Source organism: Leopardus geoffroyi, chromosome A3 (genome assembly GCF_018350155.1).
Source record: "Leopardus geoffroyi isolate Oge1 chromosome A3, O.geoffroyi_Oge1_pat1.0, whole genome shotgun sequence".
Lineage (NCBI taxonomy): Eukaryota > Metazoa > Chordata > Mammalia > Carnivora > Felidae > Leopardus > Leopardus geoffroyi.
This window is the reverse complement of record NC_059336.1, coordinates 23,941,480-23,965,584: the sequence shown is the minus strand read 5'-3', so window position 1 is coordinate 23,965,584 and position 24,105 is coordinate 23,941,480. Positions and strand designations below refer to the sequence as shown.

The 24,105-nt window shown below is 48.9% G+C and overlaps 1 protein-coding gene and 1 long non-coding RNA gene across 3 annotated transcripts in view; one reads left to right on the top strand and one right to left on the bottom strand.

Annotated features, from left to right (window-relative positions):
- MMP24 (matrix metallopeptidase 24) overlaps nt 1-24,105 on the top strand; it is a 46,157-nt gene that overhangs the window by 19,015 nt on the left and 3,037 nt on the right. For both annotated transcript variants that reach the window (XM_045443627.1, XM_045443628.1), the window contains exons 3-8: nt 3,825-3,941; nt 5,686-5,990; nt 15,386-15,547; nt 17,331-17,545; nt 20,042-20,180; nt 21,648-21,914. In XM_045443627.1, coding sequence (XP_045299583.1) covers nt 3,825-3,941; nt 5,686-5,990; nt 15,386-15,547; nt 17,331-17,545; nt 20,042-20,180; nt 21,648-21,914 — 1,205 coding nt within the window. The remainder of the gene's footprint in view (nt 1-3,824; nt 3,942-5,685; nt 5,991-15,385; nt 15,548-17,330; nt 17,546-20,041; nt 20,181-21,647; nt 21,915-24,105) is intronic.
- Nucleotides 385-22,266, bottom strand: LOC123579575. Its single transcript, XR_006702841.1, has 3 exons — nt 22,079-22,266; nt 11,820-11,932; nt 385-627 (listed from the first exon to the last, which is right to left on the bottom strand). It is a non-coding gene; the product is annotated as an uncharacterized LOC123579575 (long non-coding RNA).

Here is a 24,105-nt window from a genome sequence, read left to right as displayed (position 1 = left end):
TGTCTTATCCCTGCTGGACCTCAGTTTCCTTTTGAGCACAATAAGAGGTTTGGTTGGAGAGGGTCTTAAACCTCCTCTGACTCTAATAACTTTTGGATTTATGAATCACCCCTCTGGCATTCCCTGAGATGTACACATCTCACCTGATACAAAGAGCTCTTGAATGATCGTGAGCTGGTAGCTCTTGTTCCACTTTTTCCATTTATCAAATATTTGCTAAATGCCTACGTGTGCCAGGCACTGGACAGGATCCTACGATCTCTCCCCTCCAGAGGCTCACCGCATCGTGAAAAGTACAATCATCTAGCTGCACCAGTCTGGAACTCAGGAGGAAACACTTGTTTTCAGGGAGATACTTAGGAAGTAATAACAAAATGAGCCAGACCATGGGGACGGTCACATTTACTCAGGGGGGAGCACGAAGAAGAGGAAGGGACGGGTGCCGAGAATGGAATCCTCATGATGCAAGCTGAAGAGGAGCGGCCAGAACAGTGGAGGAAGCCAGGGGCTATGTGTCACGGTAGAGAAGCGGGGATGGTGAGCGGGCCGGCTGCTGCAGAGTGATCACTTAGGAGATCCAAAAGTGTCAGCCGAGTTTAGCAGCCAGGAAGCCCTTGCAGGGTCAGACTGCAGGGGGCGGAAGGGGAGATGATGAGTAGAGATGGCAAGTGTAGGCAAGACTTTCTAGAAGCCTATCAGTGAAGGACAAATAGAAGGTAGCTGGAGGTGGGTGAATTTTTGTTTGTTTGAAGATCAGAGCGAGTTAAGTATCCTCACATTTGTTTAGGAAATAGCCATAAAAGTCATTAAAGCAGCTGAAGGAAAGCCATTGCCCATTGCTGCAGTGAGGGCATGGCAGAGAGCCCGGGGGAGCTTCCCAAGGAGGCGGTGAGCAGTGGGGTCCTGAGCAGAGGTGGAAGCAGGGAGCAGGGCCCCATGAGGGGGTGTGGGGAGGTGGTGGGTGGGGAACAGAGAATCCAGCTGATTGTGGATCCAGGATCAATCCTCCCCCCACCCCCGGAGGGTGAGTCACTCACTCCTTGAGAGATTCATCTCTCTGGGTCCCAGCTTGTTCAGTTACAAAGGGGGGTGTTGGATTACGACTCTCAGATTCTAGATCCCATTATTCTAAGCTGTTAACATTTGGTGAGTCTGGGGTTTTACGATCCTATAATTCTGTAGGAACATTTTCTATTCCTCGGATTCTCTGACTGCAAGATTGTGAACTTCTGAGACAATATGTTTGACCGCTGCTATGGTATCGTGAGGACAGTGGAAGCCTTGGCCCTGTGGCCTCGTGTGGCCTCGTGAGTGAGTTGGTTGAAGACAGCCCGGCCGCCTTTCAAAGTGGAGGTTATTTTGAGGGCTTTGTGCAGGCTTCATGGCAGTGCGTCCTGGGGCAGGAGCACTGATGTCTCTGCTGAGGCACCACCTGGCCTTGGGTTTTACTCTGTTCCAGAAAGCCCCAGGCCTGTTGGACAGGGTTCAGAGAGTGGCAGGTGGACGGAATGATCTGAGGGAGGAGGATGGCATTTCCCACTTGCATTTCTGCCCCCACTTTTTTGTAGGAAGACGGGGGAACGCTGTTTGGGAGGCACGAGAAGGGAGAATGCGCTCATGCTTAATCCCAGACCTGAGTGGGGAAGCTGTTTGGGGGTAGAGTTTAGAGACCTTAGTTTCCCTTCCAGCTCTGTGACCTTGGGCAGTCACTGCCTTTCTCTGGGCCTCTTTCCTCCCTGGGGGCCCTTCCAGGTCTAGCTCAGCCTTGCTGTAGCAGAGGTAGCTCCCCATTCTTCCCAAGGACTGTCAGTGAAAGAAAGCGAGATTAGCGTTTTAAAGTACTAATTTTTGAGTGCCTACCTTGGGAAATGTTACACATTGTTCACCACTCATTCATTCCTTCATTCAACATATCCTGTAACCCAAACCTGTGCTAAGCACAGGCTTTTGTTTGTTTGCTTTTGTTTGTTAAATTGCATTCATTACTAGTTCATTTATTCATTCAACTAAGTTCCAGTCCTGCCTCAAAGCTATATTTTGCAAGTTACTTGATTTATCTGTGTGTCTTTTCCCTCATCTGCAAAATTGAGGATAAATAGTTTCTGGCTACCTCACAGAGTTGTTTCAAGAATCAAAACATTTCTTTAAAAGAACACAGACACTGTAACAATTAGAAATGTTTATACAAATACATGATATTGTTATTATTATGTCTTTTATTATTCATTTCTGAGTACAGGCACTCTAGGCAATATGAAGCATGCAAAGATGAGTAAGACCTGGTTAAGTCCCTCAGGGGGCTTTTAAAAAAATATTTGGTTAAAATAGTCTCTATATTGCCAATGACAACTGCTTTCAACAACCGTACGTGAGGTAGACTGTTTTCCCCTCCAGCAATCTCAAGCTAGAGTTGGTCATTGGGCCAGCACAGGGAAATAAAATGCAAGGATGACCTGGGCTCCAATCAGCCATGATCTTTTAAAATATCCTACCCTGGCCTTTTTTTTTTTTTTTTTTTTTAACGATGTCCCAGACTTACTATTCCCGAAATGTAACTTAACCTGACAACAAACAGTTAATCAGGATTTACTTAGTTCCAGGCACTGGACTAGCTTCTGGGGACACAATGATGAATATAATAACATTCCAGTCCTCAGAGAATTTGCCATTTATTAAAGGTAATGGACTAATAGATTTAAAATCACAATACAGCACACTAAATGCTGCAGAGAATTCTAAGTCTTACAGTCCTACAATCCTACACATTTTGAACATCTATAGCAAAAAGGAATTTGCTGTCTTGCAAGCTATGCCATTCTACTTTTGGGTAGTTCTGATTCATTCATTCATTCATTCATTCATTCATTCATTCAACAAATCATTATTGAACATCTTCTGTGTCAGCCACTGTACAGGCAAGGTTCCTATCCTCATGGAACTTAGAATTTGCTAAGAGAGACAAAGACTAAACAAAAAAGTGAATATATTATATCATTTCAGGCAATGACTAATGCTATGAAGAAAAATGAAGCAGGATAAGCAGATAATGGCAGGATGGGAGGAGGAAGCTATTTCAGATAGGGTGGGCAGGGAAGTCCTCTCTAAAGGGGAACGTTTGAGCAGAGACCTTAATGAAAAGCAAACCATGTGAAGAAGAAGAAGAGCATCGCAAAGCAGAGGGAACAAAGGCCCTGAAGTGGGAATAATCTTAGCATGTGCAAGACACAGCAAGAAGGCCATTGTGGCTGGAGCAGAGTCTATGAGGGGGAAGGAGGGTGAAGATGTCGTCTGACGTGTAGACAGGAGCTTGATTGTGTGCGTCCCTGTGGACCAATGTGAGGAGTTTGGATCTTATTCTAGGTGTTTGGGGGAAATCATTGAAGGGTTTTAAACCAGGGAGTGATGTGATCTAATTCCATTTACAGAGTATTTCCACATATACCCCCTCCTTTGAGGCTTTCTATAACCTAAGAACAGTGAGAGCTGTGATTCTCGTGTGGCAGAGGAGGAAAGTGAAGTTCACAATGATCGTTTGCTTGGGCTCCTACAATTAGTGGTGGAGCTAGAACCATCAAGCCTGTGTCTCTGACTCCCAGGCTCTAATTCAGCCCTGTGTCAGCATAATCAATTGTAAATGAATGAATTAAGTAATCAGTCTATTGTGTTCCTGTGGGGGAACCCCTCAGAGCCAGGGCCCCAGAGTCTAGCATCAGGATGCACACTGCTATTTAGACTGCAATGCCTTCCTAGAGTGTCCAGTGACCACAACACGTGTGTGTGTGTGTGTGTGTGTGTGTGTGTGTGTGTGTCCTCTCTCTGCCCAGGTGGATGAAGAAACCCCGCTGTGGTGTCCCTGATCACCCCCACTTAAGCCGTAGGCGGAGGAACAAGCGCTATGCCCTGACTGGACAGAAGTGGAGACAAAAACACATCACCTACAGGTGCTTTGACTACCTCTCCTCTTCCGTGTCTTTGGCTCCACCCACACTCAGTTTTGTCCTGGCCTGAGTTTCAGAGGCTTACGCTGTAGGTGGGTCTTTGATGGGGTGAGAGCCAAGTATGCGGGCATCAGGACAAGGTGCTGAAAGCCTATCACTTTGTCCCCCTTGTGGCTTCCAGAGGATGCCATATCTCGAACTTCAGGTTTATTTGGTCCTTTGGGGGCTCATTAGCTGTGTCCTGTTTAGAGTCCTACAGTTTTGAGAAAGTGGGATAGGGATTGTTCAGCAACTCTCAGCTGTGATAAAGAGCCATGGCTGAACTCACTCTCCCTATCACTGCTTGCCAAACCCCACTTCCTTTTATCTGGATCCCTTCTCCACTTAGCCTGACAGACTTCACCCAAACTTCCCAGCAGAGCTCCAGTGGTTAGCAGACTCACTCCTGAAGTGTCTGGGGAAACCACGGGCTGAAGAGGATCAGCCTCCAAGTCAGACCAGTGACCAAGGACAGGGATGGCGGAGCCCATCACAGCAGACTCAGACAGCAGAATTCGGAGTAGGGCTGCAGGAAAGGCCAGGCATAGGGCAGGCTCAGCTGGGCTCTGGCTGGCACCTCTCAAGGCTCTGATTCCATCTCAGTGGATGCCTTGGGTTCAGGGGTAGGATCTAAGACAGAGATCCTGAAAGCTGAAGAATGAAGGGCTCTCCTGCTGATGAGCTATAGAAACCAGAACAGGCTTTTTCTAGAATTCTGACAAAAGAAGGAAACCCAAGAAGAATCTGGGTTAGAAACTGGATAGATCTTAACGTCTCCTGAAGTGGTAAAATGAATCAAGAGAAAGAACTGGCTTCTAACCTTAATTTCTATTACTCAACCTCTCTGGCCTCAGTTTTCTTACCTATAGAATGGGTGAATAATCCTTGCCCAGGTGTTCAGGAGGCAGAGCACCCAGGAGTAATGACGTTCTGCTATGGAGAACCATTCAATATGGCTGCTGTAACCTTCAATAGCTAAATCTATAACTGACGAAATCAGATACCACTCTATACCAATTTCCTAGGTAGACAAGCAGTAGACAAGTAGTTGGTGCCAAACATTTTTAAAAGGGATGTTTCACTTAAACCCTCCACTGCTTCAGTATTTCTATCACTTTTAAAATTTTTTTTTCAACGTTTATTTATTTTTGGGACAGAGGGAGACAGAGCATGAACAGGGGAGGGGCAGAGAGAGAGGGAGACACAGAATCGGAAACAGGCTCCAGGCTCTGAGCCATCAGCCCAGAGCCCGACGCGGGGCTCGAACTCACGGACCGCGAGATCATGACCTGGCTGAAGTCGGACACTTAACCGACTGCGCCACCCAGGTGCCCCTTTCTATAACTTTTTAAATGTTCTATTCATATGCTTTGTGTATTGAGAGAAAAACTTAAAACTTAGAAAATGCTATCCATGAACTTAATTTTTTTTTTCTGCACGCTCAAGTGGAATTCTGTTTTCAACACAAACTTTGTGAGAGTGCAGATATAAAACATTGATCACAGCAAAGCTGCTCTGACTGAGGCAGGGGTGGGGACCCAGAGCCTTGCCCACCTAGCCTCTTCTTCAACCCTTGGGATACCTCAGCAGAATTCTAGGGTTCAAAATGTGAAGATTACTGGTCCCTGTGGTCTCTGCTGTCCCTTTTAGCTCTGCAAGCCTCTGACTCTGACTGTTCCTCCCTAATGATCCTTTCTTCTCTTACCAGCATTCACAACTACACCCCAAAGGTGGGGGAGCTAGACACACGGAAAGCAATTCGCCAGGCTTTTGATGTGTGGCAGAAGGTGACCCCGCTGACCTTTGAAGAGGTGCCATATCATGAGATCAAAAGTGACCGGAAGGAGGCAGACATCATGATCTTCTTTGCTTCTGGTTTCCATGGCGACAGCTCCCCATTTGATGGAGAAGGGGGATTCCTGGCCCATGCCTACTTTCCTGGCCCAGGGATTGGAGGAGACACTCACTTTGATTCAGATGAGCCGTGGACACTAGGAAATGCCAACCATGATGGTAAGGCCATGAGGGGGACAGGGGGTCAGTCCTGGATTTTCAGGGAAAGAAGTCCTGAGGAAGAACTTGGGATGCCATAGATAAGCTTCCTGCCCTGTAACTTCATGTCCAAGAACTAAGAACTTAGGAGGGTGGGAACTGAGGTCTCTGGTCCCTCAGGACCAGGGCCCTGGAGTTGAGTCAGATCACTTAGTAAAGGTCTAAGGGGGCTGAGTCAAGAGGGAGGGGTTAGGCCATGAATAAGAAGATAAAGTAATGGATCAGAGGCTTGAGAAAAAGGTAAAAAAGCCATTAAAGCTGAAAGTGGGGTGTGAAAGTGGTAGGCTCTGGCCTGATAGTGGCTTCAAAGGCCATCTTAAGAGATACCATTACTCTCTTTCCCTTATATCAACCTCATGGGTGAATAACAGGCCCCATAGTTACTCTAACATCCTTGGTTAACTTGCTCCTCACCACTGTGACTCAATGAGTATTATATGGAACCAGAGTCAGTATTGTACAGTAATAGTAACAATACTCTTCAGGATGCAAAAGCATTCTCCATCAGTGTTTACTCCTAAAGCACTTGCTTAGTAAGCAGGCAAGTATACATCATTATGCCCATTTTTACATTAAAAAAATTTTTTTTTAATGTTTATTTATTTTTGAGAGAGAGAGTACAAGTGGGGGAGGGACAGGAAGAGGGGGACAGAGAATCTGAAGCAGGGTCAGTACTGACAGCAGAGAGCCCAATGCAGGGCTTGAACCCACAAACCGTGAGATCATGACCCGAGCCAAAGTCAGATGCTCAACCAACTGAGCCACCCAGATGCCCCTCATTATGTCCATTTTTAAGATGAAAGGCTTCGGGCTGGAATGGCAAAGCTGGAAGTGGGTAGTTAGGGCTCAAACCACTGCTCAACAACCTGGCTGTGTGACTCCGGGCAAATGATTCACCCTCAATCTCCTCATATAAAAAATGAGGGACTGAGGGTGCCTGGGTGGCTCAGTCGGTTAAGCATCCAACTCTTGATTTTGGCTCAGGTCATGATCTCGCGGTTCGTGGGTTCAAGCCCCACACCGGGCTCTGCACTCACTGAGCCGAACCTGCTTGGGATTCTCTGTCTCCCTCTCTCTCTGCCCCTTCCTCCACTGGCTCTCTATTTCTCTCCCCCTAAAAATTAATAAACATTAAAAAAAATAACATCTCTCTTTAAAAATAGCTAGCTAGCTAGCTAGCTAGCTAGCTAGATAAAAATGAGGGACTGGACTAGGTGATCTCTAAGCTCCCTTCCAACCCTAGTGTAACATGATACACAGCCTGGCGGCCTGGGGGGTGGGGGTGGGGGTGGGGTGGCTCCAAACATTTTAAAAAAGACATGCTCTCTGCCCTCTAGTAGTCCACAGCTAAGTGGGGGGGGGGGGGGGGGGGGGGAACAGTGTGTATATAAGTAACCCTGTCACAAAGCAGACTGTACTGAAGCTTGTAGCAAAAATACCAAGAAAATGCGGAGATGAGTGCGGAGGAGAAAGGGATAGAGGATTCTGGCTTTTAGGGAGAACAGATAATGATTAGCATGTTGATATTCTAAGATCCATGTCAAGTGCTTTCCACATACTATGTAGTATGTATTTATTATTATGACCTCCATTTTATAGATAGGTAAACTGAGGTATGTAGAAACATTAAGTAGTCTATCTACAGTCCCATAGTTGGTGAAAGTAAGGCTTTGAACCTGGGTATTATGACTCCGGAACACATACTCTTTTTTTTTTTTGAGTAACCTATGCACCCAACATGGGGCTCAAACTCCCAATCCTGAGATCAAGAGTTGCATGATCTACTGACTGAACTAGCCAGACACCCCTGAAGCACATACTCTCAGCTACCAAGCTAAACTTTCATGGTTCTCAAGTTGCAGGGCACACCAGAATCACCCAGAAATCTTTTTAGGGGCTCCTGGGTGGCTCAGTTGGTTAAGTGTCCGACTTCTGTTCAGGTCATGATCTCACAGTTTGTGAGTTCAAGCTCCACATCAGGCTCTGTGCTGAGAGCTCAGAGCCTGGAGCCTGCTTCAGATTCTGTGTCCCTCTCTCTCTCTGCTCCTCCCCTGCTTTCTCTCTCTCTCTCTCTCTCTTTCTCAAAAATGAATAAACATTTTTAAAAATTAAAAAAAATATATGTTTAAAAAAGCACATTCCAGGTTAGGGGCCAGGTTCTAGGCCCTTAACCTCTTGCTATTCTGATTCTCTGATTCTGGGGTCAGGCCTGGGAATCTGCACTTGGTGTAATAAATTCTCCAGGCACTTCTGATATACGTGTTCCATCCCCCTTGAGAAACACTGTCTTTATCCTCAGAGTTTCCTTAACTTGCCTGATCATAAGAATCACCCAGGTTTCTTGTCATATATATAGATTCCCAAGCCCTACCCCTGCACATTCTGATTCTTAAGCGTAGGCAAGTTTGGGAAACACAGGGCATTCTTTTACTTAGGCTATGCTTCAGGCTGAGAGCACACTAGTATAGGCCTGTCTCCTCAGAGGCTGAGTCTGGTGTCTTTGGATGAGGACAGCCTCCTTGAGAACATTTCATATCATTGCATGCATGAATCAAGGATCGGCAACCCTTGGCTCATCTGTGAAAGGATGGTTCAGGAAGTGTTTTGGCCAAGGCTCAGCCTCTGCAAAGATACGAAACTGTCGCATTTCTCTTTGTCCCTTGCCCTCTTCAAATGTTGGTCCTCTTTCCTATCCAGCTCCATTTCCTCTGCCCTGGTATCCCTTTCCTTATGTCCTGAATGTGTTTCCTGGCTTTCTGAACACCTCTTCTTTCTCCCATGCTTATTCTTGAATCGGTGTCAACGAATGGCTGGCTGTGCTAACTGATAAAGTGCGAGGAAAAGAAACTAACATTTTTGAGCCCTGTTACATGCCAGGGACTGTTAGCTGGCAAGATTTTAGTTATAGCCCTGATAGAGACAAATGAATTCTTAAAGGAATCTTGGCCAGAGGAGGCACTGGGAAGATACTCTTAACAACCCGGCCCTCCCCTTCCCAGCCCTGAGGTTTGTTCTGCCCGAAAGCACTCCTTGCTGTTGGATACCTTGGGCCCCGTCTCAAAGTCCCAAGAACTTCTGGGAGTGCATGTGGGAAGGAGCTGGGATCTGTGGATAGGCACAATCCCAGCATCCTCCCAGTCCTATCCCATCCCAATGAACATCTGCCAATTCTTTTTTTTAAATTTTTTTTTTAACGTTTTTTTATTTATTTTTGAGACAGAGAGAGACAGAGCATGAACGGGGGAGGGTCAGAGAGAGGGAGACACAGAATCGGAAGCAGGCTCCAGGCTCTGGGCCATCAGCCCAGAGCCCGGCGCGGGGCTCGAACTCACGGACCGCGAGATCGTGACCTGGCTGAAGTCGGACGCTTAACCGACTGCGCCACCCAGGCGCCCCAAACATCTGCCAATTCTGATAGAGAGTCCAAGATGGCCAATGTCTTCTTTGGACAAGAGTTGGGACTTTTCTATGCTCTGGAAAACTGAGCATGAACTGTTCAGATGTAGTTCCTAACTATGGCAATAGACCCCTGATGCAGCAGGTTACCCTAGAATGGTTTCTGGAAGGAGATGAAAGGAACCAAGATTTATGGAGCACCTGTATATTATCTCGTTTAATTTCCACATAAATTCACCGAGGGAGTGGATGGAGCCTCCTGGGAACTTTGTGTTTATTGGCTCTCCTCTCTCTTCTAAACTTCCATTATGGAAAAACTTCAAACTCACAAAAGAAGAGAAAATGATAATATGAACCCCCAGGCACCCATCCCCTTGCTTCAGCAATTACCAACATGATGTCACTGCTATTTCATCTACTCTCCCCCTGCCACTTGTATTTTTTGGCTGATGTATTTTAAAGAAAATCCTTGGCACAATATCATTTCATCTGTAAATACTTTAGGACATAGCCCTAACAGATTATTTTTTTTCTTCCAAATTTTTATCTAAATTCTAGTTAGTTAACATACAGTGTAATATTGGTTTCAGAAGTAGAATTTAGTGATTCATCACTTACACACAACACCCAGTGCTCATCACAACAAGTGCCCTCCATAACGCCCATCACCTATCTAGCCCATCTCCCTCCATCAACCCTTAGTTTGTTCTCTATCATTAAGAGTCTCTTATGGTTTGCTTCTCTCTCTCTCTTTTCCCCTTCCCATATGTTCATCTGTTTTGTTTCCTAAATTATACCTATGAGTGAAAACATGGTATTTGTCTTTCTCTTACTGACTTATTTCGCTTACTATAATATACTCTAGCTCCATCCACATTGTTGCAAATGGCAAGCTTTCATTCTCTTTGATGGCTGAGTAATATTCCACTGCATGTGTGTGTGTGTGTGTGTATACACACACACACACACACACACATATACACACACACATATATACATATATATACATACATATATACACATATATACATATACACATGTATATACATATATACACATACATACATATATGTACACACACACACATATATACACACTACATCTTCTTTATCCATTCTTCAGTGGGTGGATACTTAGGCTCTTTCCATAGTTTGGCTATTATTGATAGTGCTGCTATAAACATCAGGGTGCATGTACTCCTTCAAATCTTCTCATAGATTATTTTCTTTCAAAAAATTCTTTTTATATATTTTAGAGAGACAGAGAGCACAAGCAGGGGAGAGGGGCAGAAAGAGAGAGAGAGAGAGAGAGAGAGAGAGAATCTTAAGCAGTCTCCATGTTCAGTGAGGAGCCTAACACAGGGATTGATCCCACAACCCTGGGATCATGACCTAAGCCAAAATGAAGAGTTAGATGCTCAGCCAACTGAGTCACCCAGGCACCCCAAATAGATTATTTTTAACACAACCACAAAACCATTATCAAACCCAACAAAATTAACAATAATTTCTTAAAATCCAATTCCTGTTTGTATTCATTTCCCAAAATCGCCTCAAAAATGTCCCTTCCAGCTGTTTGCTTGCATCAGGATCCAGACAATATCCACACATCCTGCATGGGTGACATGTTTCTTACGCTGTTTTCACTTACAATAGTCAGCTCGCTTCCCCACCCCCAGCCCCGCCAATATTTGTTGAAAAAACTGTCACTTGTCCACAGTACACTCATTTGGCTTGATGAAATTCAGATTCACTTTTAACACGTCTCCCTTCCTCATATATCCTGAATATTGGTAATTAGTCCTATAGACCTGACTAAATTCACATTTTGGCAAGAGCTTCTGGAGCGGTTGGGTCCTCCCTTCTGCATCACGTTAGAAAGCACGTATGATACAGGCTGTCCCACTGTTAGTGATGCTGAGGCTGAGCGCTTGGCTCAGGTGTGTCAGCCTGAGCCAATCACTGTAAAATTCACTTGAGGGAACTTAATTTAAAAAACAAAAAATGTGGGGTGCCTGGGTGGCGCAGTCGGTTAAGCGTCCGACTTCAGCCAGGTCACGATCTCGTGGTCCGTGAGTTCGAGCCCCGCGTCGGGCTCTGGGCTGATGGCTCAGAGCCTGGAGCCTGTTTCCGATTCTGTGTCTCCCTCTCTCTCTGCCCCTCCCCCGTTCATGCTCTGTCTCTCTCTGTCCCAAAAATAAATAAACGTTGAAAAAAAAAAAAAAAAAAAAAAAATGTTGCCTAAGTCCTAACCCAAAACTCCTGAATCAGAAGCTTCTCCACCTATGTGTTTAAAAGGCTCTCCTAGAGAACCACTGCATTATAAGGATGTAAGGGTGATCCTGATTCTCCACGTCATTGGAGTCTGTGTGAAGGGCAGTCTGGCCCACCATACCTTCCAGCTGGTTTCAGAGGCTGCTTCCAGGCACCTTCTGTCCTCATCTCTTTTCAAGGAGTCCAACACTGATGTCTGAGTTCACTAAGCTCTGATGAGAAGGAAGCCCAGCCCTGAGAAAGGTGACAAGACAGGAAGCGTCATTGAGACCAGCCCTTCACAGAGTAGAGTTCTTCTGCAATCACTTCTGTGACTCTCCCCCGACCCTGGGAGCTAGACCAGGCAGGGATCATAATATCCCTTTAACAGATGAGGAATGTAAAGTTCCGTGTGGTTATAAAAACTCACATAGTAAGTGGCAGAGCCAGGTACGTACCCAGGACTCTGAATTTTTAGTAATCGCCCCAGGTGGTTATGCTGCAGGTGGTCCAAGAACCACACCTGGAAAAATACTGAATGTTTGGCACTGTTCCATCCTGGCTGCACAAAGCTTGCCCTCGAGGAGCTCACACCCCTGGAGCAGAAGAGAGAATGTGCTGGTGGCTGTAACGTATGGTGGAAAGTGATCAGTGCCATAAAGATGGTTCAGATAAACTGCTGGGAGGGTAGAGGAGGAATCACTCACTGCCAGTGGGGGAAATCAAGGAAGTCTTTCTGGAAAATGTGGCACTGAGCTGAACTTTGAAGGAGTAAGGCTATTCTGGGTAGAGGGGACAGCACTGGCAAAAGAATGGAGGCAAAAGGAAATGTTATAGCCTTTTGGGGGGCTGGAGGGCTTGATGAGATGGGACTGATCAAGTATGGAGGTTCCACGGGAAGGAAATGAAGCAGAGACAGTTGAGTAAGAGTTTTGGGTACCTGCTAGGAGACCCCTGCTGGGACTTGAGCTCCCAGCCCACAGGAACACTCCCAATTGGGGATGCTGGTCCCCTCACATACCTCAATGTGACCCTGCTAATTAATAGTGATCTGTAGTTCTGTGCCAGGAGGCAGATGTGAGCACTTTGCCTACCTTGCCCCATTAATTTCACCCCCATTCTTAGAATGCAGGTACCGTTATTCCCTGCATTTTACAGAAGAAGAGATTTAAAATGTCACACTGCTGCAACATGGCAGAGCTGGGATTCATGTCCTTCTGGCTCCCTCAGACCGCACTTCTGACTACTCCACTTCCTTGTTTCTCACCCTCTTGGAGAGTGAAGACCCTAACAGCCACCTGCCTATTAAGCACTGGGATCTTCTCCATCCTTCTGCCTTCCTAGCATTCTGCCCTCTCTAGCTCCAGGGAGTTCTTCTGCCCTTCCCTGTCCTTCCATCTCCCCAGAGCAGCCCCCACTTAGCAGGTCTCTTGGGCTTCTGTGCAACAGGATGCCAGTTCCCCCAGTTCTTTTCTGCTTTTTGGTCCCTGGAATAAACCCACAGTCCCTTTTCCTTCAAGGGCTTACTCCTAGTCTCTGCAGGGACCCAGGCACAGAGGCTACAGAGTAACAGACACAGGCTGAGGACAAAGGTTTAGAGTCTTGCCAAGTACTCAGAGCACTGCTCCCTGGTTCCCAGTGGAGATCCCTGTGGATGCCCCCTGAGGAAGAGCCTGGTCAGCAGACGAGAAGCCCGAACAGCTTGTGAAGGTGGAAGAATAGGCCAGGAGGCAGAGCTAGGCAGGACCAGCCCCCAGGAAGCGGAGCTGCCTTCCGCTGGCTCTAGCAGCAGCCTTTGTTTGGGATAGAGCTGAGAGATGAGCTCACCCTTCCCCGGTGCCAGAGGAACCAGGACCCGAGGAAGGAACTGGGGGCGGCCTGGCCTCCTCCTGCCAGCTTGCCCTTCCCCAGCAGAAGGCCAGCCCCAGGCTCTTGGCCAACGTTGCACTGATCTTGCCCATCCCCATTTTGCTGAAGACACGGGTGGTGTCAGCAGAGTGGCAGGCATGCTTGCGTCGGGGTCTGCCCCATAAGGCTCTTCTCTCTTCCGAGACCGTAGCCAAAATGGCCAGTGACAATCCTCAGTCCCATCTGATTCTCATGGGTCCCTCAGTTGGGCTGGGCTGGGCAACTTTGCCAGTGACACCAGAGCCAAAGTAGGCACTAGGACTCCTGACCACCTCCTGGGTCCCTGGTAGCCTCCCCTGCACTCGGAAGCGACAGGAATGAGCTGTAACATGCCTTAGGGCAGGGCAATGAGAGGCAGAGCTCAAATGCCAAAGGTCAAGGCAAGCAAGAGTTTTCAAATGGACAGACAGGTCAGGACTATCAGTATGACAGCCTGCCCAACTCCCTGTCTCTTGTGTTTCTTTCCCAAAGCTGGGGTTACTTAATCCCCCCAAAGTCAGGCCTTGCTCTGTCCCAGGCCCAATCCAGAGGCTCAGAGGAGTTGGCTTAAGAAAATCTGGTAGCTGGAACCCCACTGGCCTTATGCTTCCTTTCTGGTCGATGGGCTTTTTCCAGGCACCAAGCTTCCATCTGATGTCTGGTAACAACAGCTCCTGTGCAGTGCCACACCCTTCACACATATTACCTCATCCAATCCTCACATAACCCTATGAAAGGGGTACGATCTCCCCGTTTTACAAATGAAGATATTGAAGATTAGAAGGTAGACCTTCTGGCCAAGTTCACAAAGCTGGAAACGAAGGAGGTCTATCTGGCTCAGGGGCCCACGCTCATGACCACTGTGCCATGTTGCTGCCTCAGCTTCGCGCTCGGGATCCCGTGTCCCACTTCCGGCACCTGGACTTTGTTGTTTTCACTCGCATTTGAGTCCCTGCCTTGATCTTGGCCGAGGTTCAGTTCTTTCAGAACTAAGGTCTTGCTGGACTGAGAGCCGCCTCACGATCAGGGCCCTGCCTGCCCCTGGACCTCCTGACACTGACTGCCAGCCTGCCACCCCCAGACCTCCCCTCTGCTCATCATACTCCCTGCCCTGGCTTTGCCCTTTTCATCTCTCACCCAGACCCTTCTACCTTCTTCCCAAAAGTGCACGGAAGCCCTGCTTCTGGTCTCCTTTCCCTCTCAGCCCTCCTCAGCGCGGAGCAGCCAGAGTGACTCATCATGTCACCACCCCCACTCCTGCCCTAAACCCCCCACTGGCCAAGAAGCCAATCCAAATTCCTTTGCGTGGCATCACAGAACCCCACTTGCCAGCCTGGCTGACCTCATCTCTCTCTGCCCTCCCCTCCTGCTTTGTTCCAGAGCCAAGTGGAATGAGCCTGCTTGTCCCTGGATCTTGTTTTTAGCGTTCCCTCTGTCAGGAATGCCACCCCCACCCCTCCCTCTCCTACCCTCTGAATCCATTCTCCTGACTAACTTCTTATCTTTCAAGACTTGAGGTAAACTTCACCATTATGAAGCTTTCCCTGCACATCTTCCTTCAAGTTGAAATCACTCCTCCCTTCTCAGAATCCTCACTCCACCCTTACAGACTTCTATTAAAGCACCTGGAACATTAATCTCACTTATTTTGTTTCTCTCTCCAAATCCCCCACTATACCGAGAGTTCTGAAAGGCAGGACTGTGTATGATTTCTCCAGCACAGGGTCTGGCACAAAGCCTATGCTCAGTGTTGGCTGAAGCAATGGGTTGACTGATACCTAAGTGGGTGCCCTGGGCACCTCCCCACTCCCCTCTCCACAGGGAATGACCTCTTCCTGGTGGCTGTGCACGAGCTGGGCCATGCGCTAGGACTGGAGCACTCCAACGACCCCAGCGCCATCATGGCGCCCTTCTACCAGTACATGGAGACACACAACTTCAAACTGCCTCAGGATGATCTCCAGGGCATCCAGAAGATCTACGGTGTGTGGCAGGGGAGAGGGGGCTGCTGCTCCTTCTTAAGGGCTGGGCTGTGACTAGCTGCCTGAGTGGGTTGTTTTCTTAAGCAAGAAAAAAGGAGAGGCTATGCTGATATTTTGATAAGATATAAAAGGCCTGCTACCATGCCTCCCTCCCAGTTCTCTGTTCACACTGGTAATGCAAAGGTCTTGTTTTGGTCAAGTCAGTTGAGATGGGAAGACCAGTTTGCTTGAGCAAATGTATGTCAGCATAGCCCAGGCCGCCTCAGCCCCTGGGCTATGAAGCACAGGAGGAGGGCCCCTTCTGGAGGCCTTGATGACCTCAGAGAGCAGATGGCCCCAACCAGAACCTGGAGGATGGGCGGGATCTCCATAAGTGAGGCAGTGGAGGACTGGAAAGGGGAGGTAGGGACCAAGGTGTTTTGAAAGTAGAATGGACAGGATTTGCTGATAGATCCAACATGGGGGTGAGGGTCAAGGACAACACCAAGATTTCTGGCTTTTCTAATTGTGGGGCAATAGGATTTACCAGTCTGTTGCTCAGAGAGCTGGGCTGGGATATTGATTTGGAATCTTAGGTGTCCAATCTATAGCCACTGGCCACATGTGACTATTGAAATTTGAATTTATATTAATTAGAATTAAATAAAATTAAAATTTCAGTTCCTCTGTCACACTAACAACTAGTCACGCATTTCAAGTGCTCAGCAGCCACAAATGGCTGGAGGCTACTGTATTGGACAGTGCTAATATAGAACATTTCTGTCATCACAGAACATCCTATTGGACAGCTCCAACATAGAGGGTCTTTAAAGCCATGAACCTGGGCACCTCCCCACTCCCCTCTCTACAGGGAATCAAGATCACTTAAGGTAGTGATCTGTGACTAGGGGACTCATTGGAATTACCTTGGAATTTCCATTTTAAAAATGCTCTCATTGTCAGAGATTGGCTTCTCTTTGGTCTTGGGTGTCTTCTGAGCATCATGAGTTTTAAAAGCTCTCCCAGTGACCCTAATATGCAACCCAAGGGAGAAAACTGACATAGGGACAAAAATAGAGAGAACACCCAGGAGCACTCCAACCTTTAGGGTAGGGTGGGTGAGGAAAGGCTGCCAGCAAAGGAAGTGGAGAAGGAACAGCCCATAAAGTAGAAGGAAAACCAAGACAGAACAGGGGCCTGGAAAAGTGCTCCTATGATCTTGCTACTCAAAGTGTGGGCCTCAGACCAGGAACACTGGCATCACCTAACAGCCTGAAGAAATGCAGAATTGCAAGCCGCCCCCCCCACCCCCCACCCAGACCCTCTGAGTCATAATCCCCATTTTATTAAGATCCCTGGATCTTGATATGCACATCAAAGTTTGAGTCGGTAACCCTGGGGTTTGGCAACATGAAGGTCATTGGAGATCTTGACAGAGCAGCTTCAGTAGGTGACAGGGCAGAGGCTGTCCTGGAGTGGGATAAGGAACGAAGGGGAGAAAGTGAGGCTGGCATGTGTAGAGGGAGCAGAGAATGATGGTATGGGACACTGAGCCCAAGAAAGGACATGTTCTCTCTTATGACAGGAGAGAAGAAGAGAAGATATCAGATTCGGGGGTGGAAAGATGAGAGTTCCCATTTATTGACTATTTTCATCTGTTTTCTCAAAGATTGGGAAGTAAAAAGTGGGAGAGGGAACAGGAGGCTGGAGGGTGACAGACCTCAGCTGCCAGGGTGATGATGAAGCAATGACAGCGGGAGGCAGGGAATGGCTGACCCTGTCTAAGATACAGCCCCTCTCTGCAGGACCCCCAGCTGAGCCCCTGGAGCCCACCAGACCCCTCCCCACGCTCCCCGTCCGCAGGATCCACTCACCAAGTGAGAGGAAACATGAGCGCCAGCCCAGGCCACCTCGGCCGCCCCTCGGGGACCGGCCGTCCACACCGGGCGCCAAACCCAACATCTGTGATGGCAACTTCAACACAGTGGCACTCTTCCGAGGCGAGATGTTTGTGTTTAAGGTAGGGCCAGTCAACTGGTGACACCCAGATGGTCCTCTCCCACTTGCTCCCCCTCTGTGGAGCAGGAGAAGGCTGCTGCTCTGGGATTAGGCCCGCTTTGGGCCTGGACAGGAGTTGGCCCAGTGGCCAGGACTTGGGGTCCCTTTCTGGTGCTGCCTGGCGAATTGACTTGTTTCTAAGAGGAGGTGGGTAGACTGGTGATCTTATACCTTCCCAGGGGTTAATGCTGGGGGAAAGTGCTGGAGACCTGCTGGTCAGCGACTTTGAGCAAGTCGTCTCCCTTCTCTGGACCTCAGTTTCTCCATCCGAAAGTGGGGTCATTCCCTTAATGAAGGGTGTATGAAGACTAAATGAGTGCATGGCCATGAACATAGCAGCTTGGAGTAGGGGCTGACATGGCGATGGCAGAATCTGTCTCCAGATCCTGCCAGGGCTGAGAAGCTGGGACTGAGGGATGCCTGATAGAAAGCTGGCCAGGCTACATCTTGTCACTTGTCCTGGTCCTATCACATTGGCCACGGGCTGGCTGGGTGGCAGCACGTTTGGTTGGTATGCTACAGGTTGGGTTACCAGGGAAATGGACTCTGAGACAGTGTTGAGAATGCAGGATTTTGATTAAAAAGTACCTTTGGGATCAACATCTGTGGGTAGGAGGGAAGGAAGTAAGACTGGGCAGAAGGAGAATATAAGCAGCAACTAGGACCATTGCAGAGTCGCCTACCCCTACAGGGAGTTCTATAGCTAGCATGGCCCATCAGAGTCATCCCACACAGGGCCCCAAATAGCTGGCACTTTGTACCTCCTGCTTCATTCAGTCATTGGATGAGAAGGGGCATGACCTTGGGGGAGCTTGCTGAAGCTGAGGCCATCCCCAGAGAGGCCTGCAGTTGAAAACAGCCTACTGACCACATTGCGGACCGCCAGGGCAACAAGCCCTCCACGGAAAGGGGTCTGGTCAGGGTGTCTCCATCACACTGCGTGGCTGTGCGGGGCTGCTCCATTCCCCTCAGGGAGCTCTCCCAGCAAGCTTTGAGGACTGAGCAAGAATCAGGTGACACGGGCCAGCACTGATCCTGCCTCTCACAGAGTGGCTCTAGGAAAGTCACTGGCCTTACTTAAGATTCTGTATATCTTGGGACGCCTGGGTGGCTCAGTTAGTTAAGCATCCAACTTTGGCTCAGGTCGTGGTCTTGTGGCTCGTGGGTTCGAGCCCGGCATCAGGCTTATAAGCACAGAGCCTGGAGCCTGCTTCGGATTCTGTGTATCCCTCTCTCTCTGTCCCTCCCCTGTTCGTGGTCTGTCTCTGTCTCTCACTTTCAAAAAAAAAAAAAAAAAAAAAAAAGACTCTGTATATATCAAATCTACTTCATAGACTTGTGCAAGTCAAACTAAAGTTTTAAAAACACATGAAAGTGCTTTGTAAAACACCTTGAAAAAAACGTTTCTAGTTTTTGTACCATCTTTTACAAATCACATTCATTCTGATCCCCCCACTCAACGGTTCCTAGGCAAGTCTGGGTTTTATCATCTCTATTTATTTTATTTTAGTTTTTTAATTTGAGAGAGAGAGAGAGAGAGAGAGCACATGAGCAGGGGAAAGGGGCAGAGGGAGAGTGAGAATCCCAAGCAGGCTCTGCGCTCAGCATGGAGCGCCATGTGGGACTCGGTTCCATGACCCTGGGATCATGACCTAAGTCAAATCAAGAGTCGGATGCTCAAACGACTGAGCCATCCAGGTTCCCCTTTTATCATCCCCATTTACACTGAGGGTCCTGGTAGGTTACAGGCCTTGAACAGATTGCCTACCAGCCAAGGGCTGTACTGGCACAAGACACTAGTTTGAAGAAGAGGGCTTTCATCAGATTCTTGACCTACTGAGCTGCCATTTATTTAACATCAACCATGTGCCCTGTGCTGTTCTAGGTACTTTACCCATTACCTCTCCTCTGATCCCCAACATTACCCCCATTTGTAGGTGAGGTGCTTGCAGTACTGTGCCCACGGTCATGCAGTGCTAAGTGAAGGAAATTCACACCCGGGTCTTGAGGGATTCCCACAGCTTGCTTCCCAGGGTCCTTGCCCTGCTGGATGGAGCCAGAGGGTGAGAAGGGCACTCTGCCCAGGCTCAGTGGCCAGCCTTGTGAGTGGCCCACTGATGTCAGTGACTCTCTGCTGCCCTCATGTGGCCACTACAGGCCCCTGGCACCATCCCTTCCAGCTCCTCCCCACCTCATCCCTGCACCAGGCCAGTCTGCTGTCTGTCTCATAGCCCCTTGGACAGCAAGAACCTTCAGGAGGCTTATATGAAGAGAGTTAATGGGCATCCTGTCTTCCTCACAGGGCATTGGAAGCTAGATGTGATAGACAGACATCACGGAGGGTTGCAAGGCTGGGCCCAGGGGAAGCTTTTGGGTTATTTGGGCTTGAGCCCGAAGGCTGAGATCCTAAGTTAAGGCAGGGCCTGCCATGCTTCTTTCTCTTCCCCTTACCCCCCAGGATCGCTGGTTCTGGCGCCTGCGCAATAACCGGGTACAAGAGGGCTACCCCATGCAGATTGAGCAGTTCTGGAAGGGCCTGCCTGCCCGCATAGATGCAGCCTATGAAAGGGCTGATGGAAGATTTGTCTTCTTCAAAGGTAATATAGCCTGTGCTAAGAGAACTGTGACAGTTCCCTGCCTTTCTGGGACCCCCTTTCCCCATCTGTACACTGGAAGAGGCGGGGTGAGAAGCAGATGCCCTCCAAGAGCCCCTCTAGCCCTAACAGAGACACTGACTTCTGACAGGACTAATCTCTGCAGGCAGGCCAAGCACAGTCCAGGGGAATCAAGTCATGAAGTAATTGTTGAGGGTCTGTATGTTCCCAGGTTGGTTGGACGACAAGGCTCACCCACGTGAAGTCCAGGCACAGTGCTCCATGGAAGGCCATCCCATCAGTTCTGTAAGAGTTGGTTGGGAGGAGGTCACACTGGCTGGAGAGGTCAGGGAAGGAGCCAGGGGGAGCTAGCATGTATGGCATGCCCACCCAGGGCTGGGTTGCTTCGCTTCAATTATCTTGAGATGGGCCCAGCCTCAGAAGGGTAAGATACAGACAATTAGTGAGAAGTGAGGAAGGCAGTGCAAGAGGAAGGGACAGCATGGGTAATAGAGTAGTGTGGGGATGTGCATGTACATTGGAAAAGCTTAGAAGACCCACTGGACAGCCATGGAGGCCCACCTTGGAGAGCGGTGAGCAGTGGCCTAGAAAGGAGAGTGAGGGAGGGTCCTAAGGAGCCTTGGTTGCCAGGCCAGAATGCAGTCTTGACCCATTAGAGAAACACTGGTGTCCACTGGGTGTTTGTGAGCAGCAGAGAGCCAGAGGGCAGGCAGCAATCCAATAGAGCAGAGGTGGGGAGGCCATTTCTGAGTCAGTTGCTGGAGGGGAGGGAGCAAGTCAACAAGGCCCACACCAGGGAGGACCAGTGAGGCCAGAGATGGACAGCTAAAAGATGCAAAAGGCTTCCTGAGAGGCTGAGCATGGAGGGGAGAAGGAAAGAGAGGGTCAAAAGTGATGCCAGGTTTCTTGCTGGGGAACCGGGGGGCAGAAAGGTGAGGAGGGAGAGAGCACACTGTGGAGGTAGTGACGAATTCCAGAAAGCAGACCTGGAAATGCCCAGAGGCTGGTGTACACTGGGTCAGGGTTCCTGGGTCTGGGGCTCAGGTCCAGTGGGAGTGGCTGTGAGCCCTCAGAGTTGGGTGTCACTGGTGGAAGGTGGGGAGTACTAACGCATGCAAAGCCACAGGAGTGGCTGAGGACGCCTGAGAGAGAGTTGAGGAGCAATTCACATGAACGAACAGAGGGTGCAGCACAGAGGCTGGGCAGCATGGGGCCGGTTGCCCAAGATCTGCAGTGACTGGCGTCTGGCTTCTTGCCCCCATGCTCTGCCAGGGCCAAGGAGCCTCAGTCTCCCAGAGAGGCTGTCAATCAGGCCTTGCACTGTTTCCCCCGACACTGTGGCTCTGTGAATGACTTCAGTCCTAGCAAAAGATGGACAAGTGGCACCAGCCACAACCTCTGGCATTGAGTGACTGGGAAAGGCTGATCCTGGGTTTCTCTTGGCTACAGGTGACAAGTACTGGGTATTTAAGGAGGTGACGGTGGAGCCTGGGTACCCCCACAGCCTGGGGGAGCTGGGGAGCTGTCTGCCCCGAGAAGGCATTGACACAGCTCTGCGCTGGGAACCTGTGGGCAAGACCTACTTTTTCAAAGGCGAACGGTACTGGCGCTACAGCGAGGAGCGGCGGGCCACGGACCCTGGCTACCCCAAGCCCATCACTGTGTGGAAGGGCATCCCACAGGCTCCCCAGGGGGCCTTCATCAGCAAGGAAGGATGTACGTAAGGGCCTGGCTGGGTGGGGAGTAGCCTGATTTTATGTAGGTCCCAACAGGGCCCATGGGCATACTCTCAGGGTATCCAAGTTTGAGAAATGGTGTCTAATGGTAAGGACAACTGCCTCACATCTACCCATGTTCACACAGTAAATTAATTCTCTTACCAGCAACCAAGCCAGGCTCTCATCTGCAGAGATGACTCACATTTGAGAGATGTTTTCATAGACTGACTTCACTCTTTCAGACAGCATTTCTCAAATAGTGGACCTCAGATGTACTCTAGGGCTTCCTCGAGTTATCAAATCTGAAAAGCAATGATGGATACAGGTGCTTTCAAAGGTGTTTTTTTTTTTTTTTTCAACGTTTATTTATTTTTGGGACAGAGAGAGACAGAGCATGAACCGGGGAGGGGCAGAGAGAGAGGGAGACACAGAATCGGAAACAGGCTCCAGGCTCCGAGCCATCAGCCCAGAGCCTGATGCGGGGCTCGAACTCATGGACCGCGAGATCGTGACCTGGCTGAAGTCGGACGCTTAACCGACTGTGCCACCCAGGCACCCCTTTTTTTTTTTTTTTAAACAAGGCTTGAGGGCAGGAAGATGGAACGAGAAGCCTTTTTTATTTATGAGACATTTTCTAAGCTCCTCCTGGAGGCCAGGCTGGGAGTTTCCCAGCAGACTAGAAGCTTCTCAAGAAGAGGGGCTGGGTGTTGCCAGGTGCAGGAATCCATGAATGTTTGTTAAATACATTTCCCGTGATCTGGTCAAAAATACAGACTCTGGAGGCTGGCTGACTTCACATCCCACCTCCACCACTTACTATGAGTTTGAGCAAACCATTTAAGTTTTCTATGTCTTCATCTATCAGATGGGGATAATAATGGTACCTACCTCATTGGGATTTGTAAGAATAAGGTAAATTAAGTAGAGTACTTAGACCAATGCCTAGCACATGATCCATGCCATGTGAGACTTAGCTGCTATCATCATCATCATCATCATCATCATCTTGTTGGTGTGTTTTAGTTTTTGTAGAATGACAGGTGTCATCCATTCCCTCCACAATGATTACTAAGAGCCAAGTTTTGTGGGAGAGCTGGGGAAGAAGCAGAGAATAAGACTTGCATTGCATCCCTGGCTCCCATTCTAGAGGCAGAAAACAACTAAGGTGGCAGCAAATGCTCTAAGGGAAAGAAATGCAGCCTAAGAGCTATGGTGGGGGTGGGGGTGGGATGTGCTGGGGAGGGCCTGTTAGAGAGGGTTCGTCAGGAAGGGCTCTCTAAGGAGATGTCACTGGTAAGAAAGCCAAAAGTCTCGGGGGAAGAGCTGCTACTGATGGCTCTCCTGTGTACCTGATGCTTTACACACATGGTCTTGCTTTCTGGGAGCCTCAGAGACAAGTGACATCAAGGACTTTGGCCAATGAAAGTCCCAGAGTGGGGAGCCAACCAATAGGAGAGTCTGAGTTGCTTTGCTGTCTGTACACTGTCTGGGCCATGAAGACTGTTGCTGGGAGCCTGGTGTGGCTTCCCAGCCCCTCCACCTCCTTTCTCCTTCTCCTCCTCCTCCTCCCCCCACCCCTTCTTCTTTTCCTTCTTCTTCTCCTCCTTCTTCTCCCTCTCCTTCTCCTTCTCCTCCCCCCCTCCTCCTTCTTCTTTTCCTTCTTCTTCTTCTCCTTCTTCTCCCTCTCCTTCTCCTTCTCTTTCTCCTTCTCCTCCTCCTCCTCCTTCTTCAAGTTTATTTATTTTGAGAGATATAGAGACAGTGTGAGTAGGGGAGGGGCAAAGAGAGAGGGAGAGAGAGAGAATCCCAAGCAGGCTCCAGGCTATCAGCATAGGGCCCGATGAGGGGCTCAAACTCATGAATTGTGAGATGATGACCTGAGCCAAAACCAAGAGTCAGATGCTTCACTGACTGAGCCACCCAGGTGCCCCAGTCTCCACCTCCTTTCTTTCTAGCCTCTTCCCCAGCAGTGTCCCAGAGACCCTGCATCTGTGTTGTGATGCAAGCCAAAGAAAAGCCACAACTGTGACAAGGTGGTGTCCGCTGTCAACCAAAGGAGAAACCTGGCTCCCTGCCTCCCTTGCCTCAAGCAGAAGCTTGACTGAGGCTCTAGAGCTATGAAGGCAGTGCTGTCCAAGCCATAGTTGGGAACTTGATCTCACCAACATGGGCGGGGTGGAGGGGAGGGT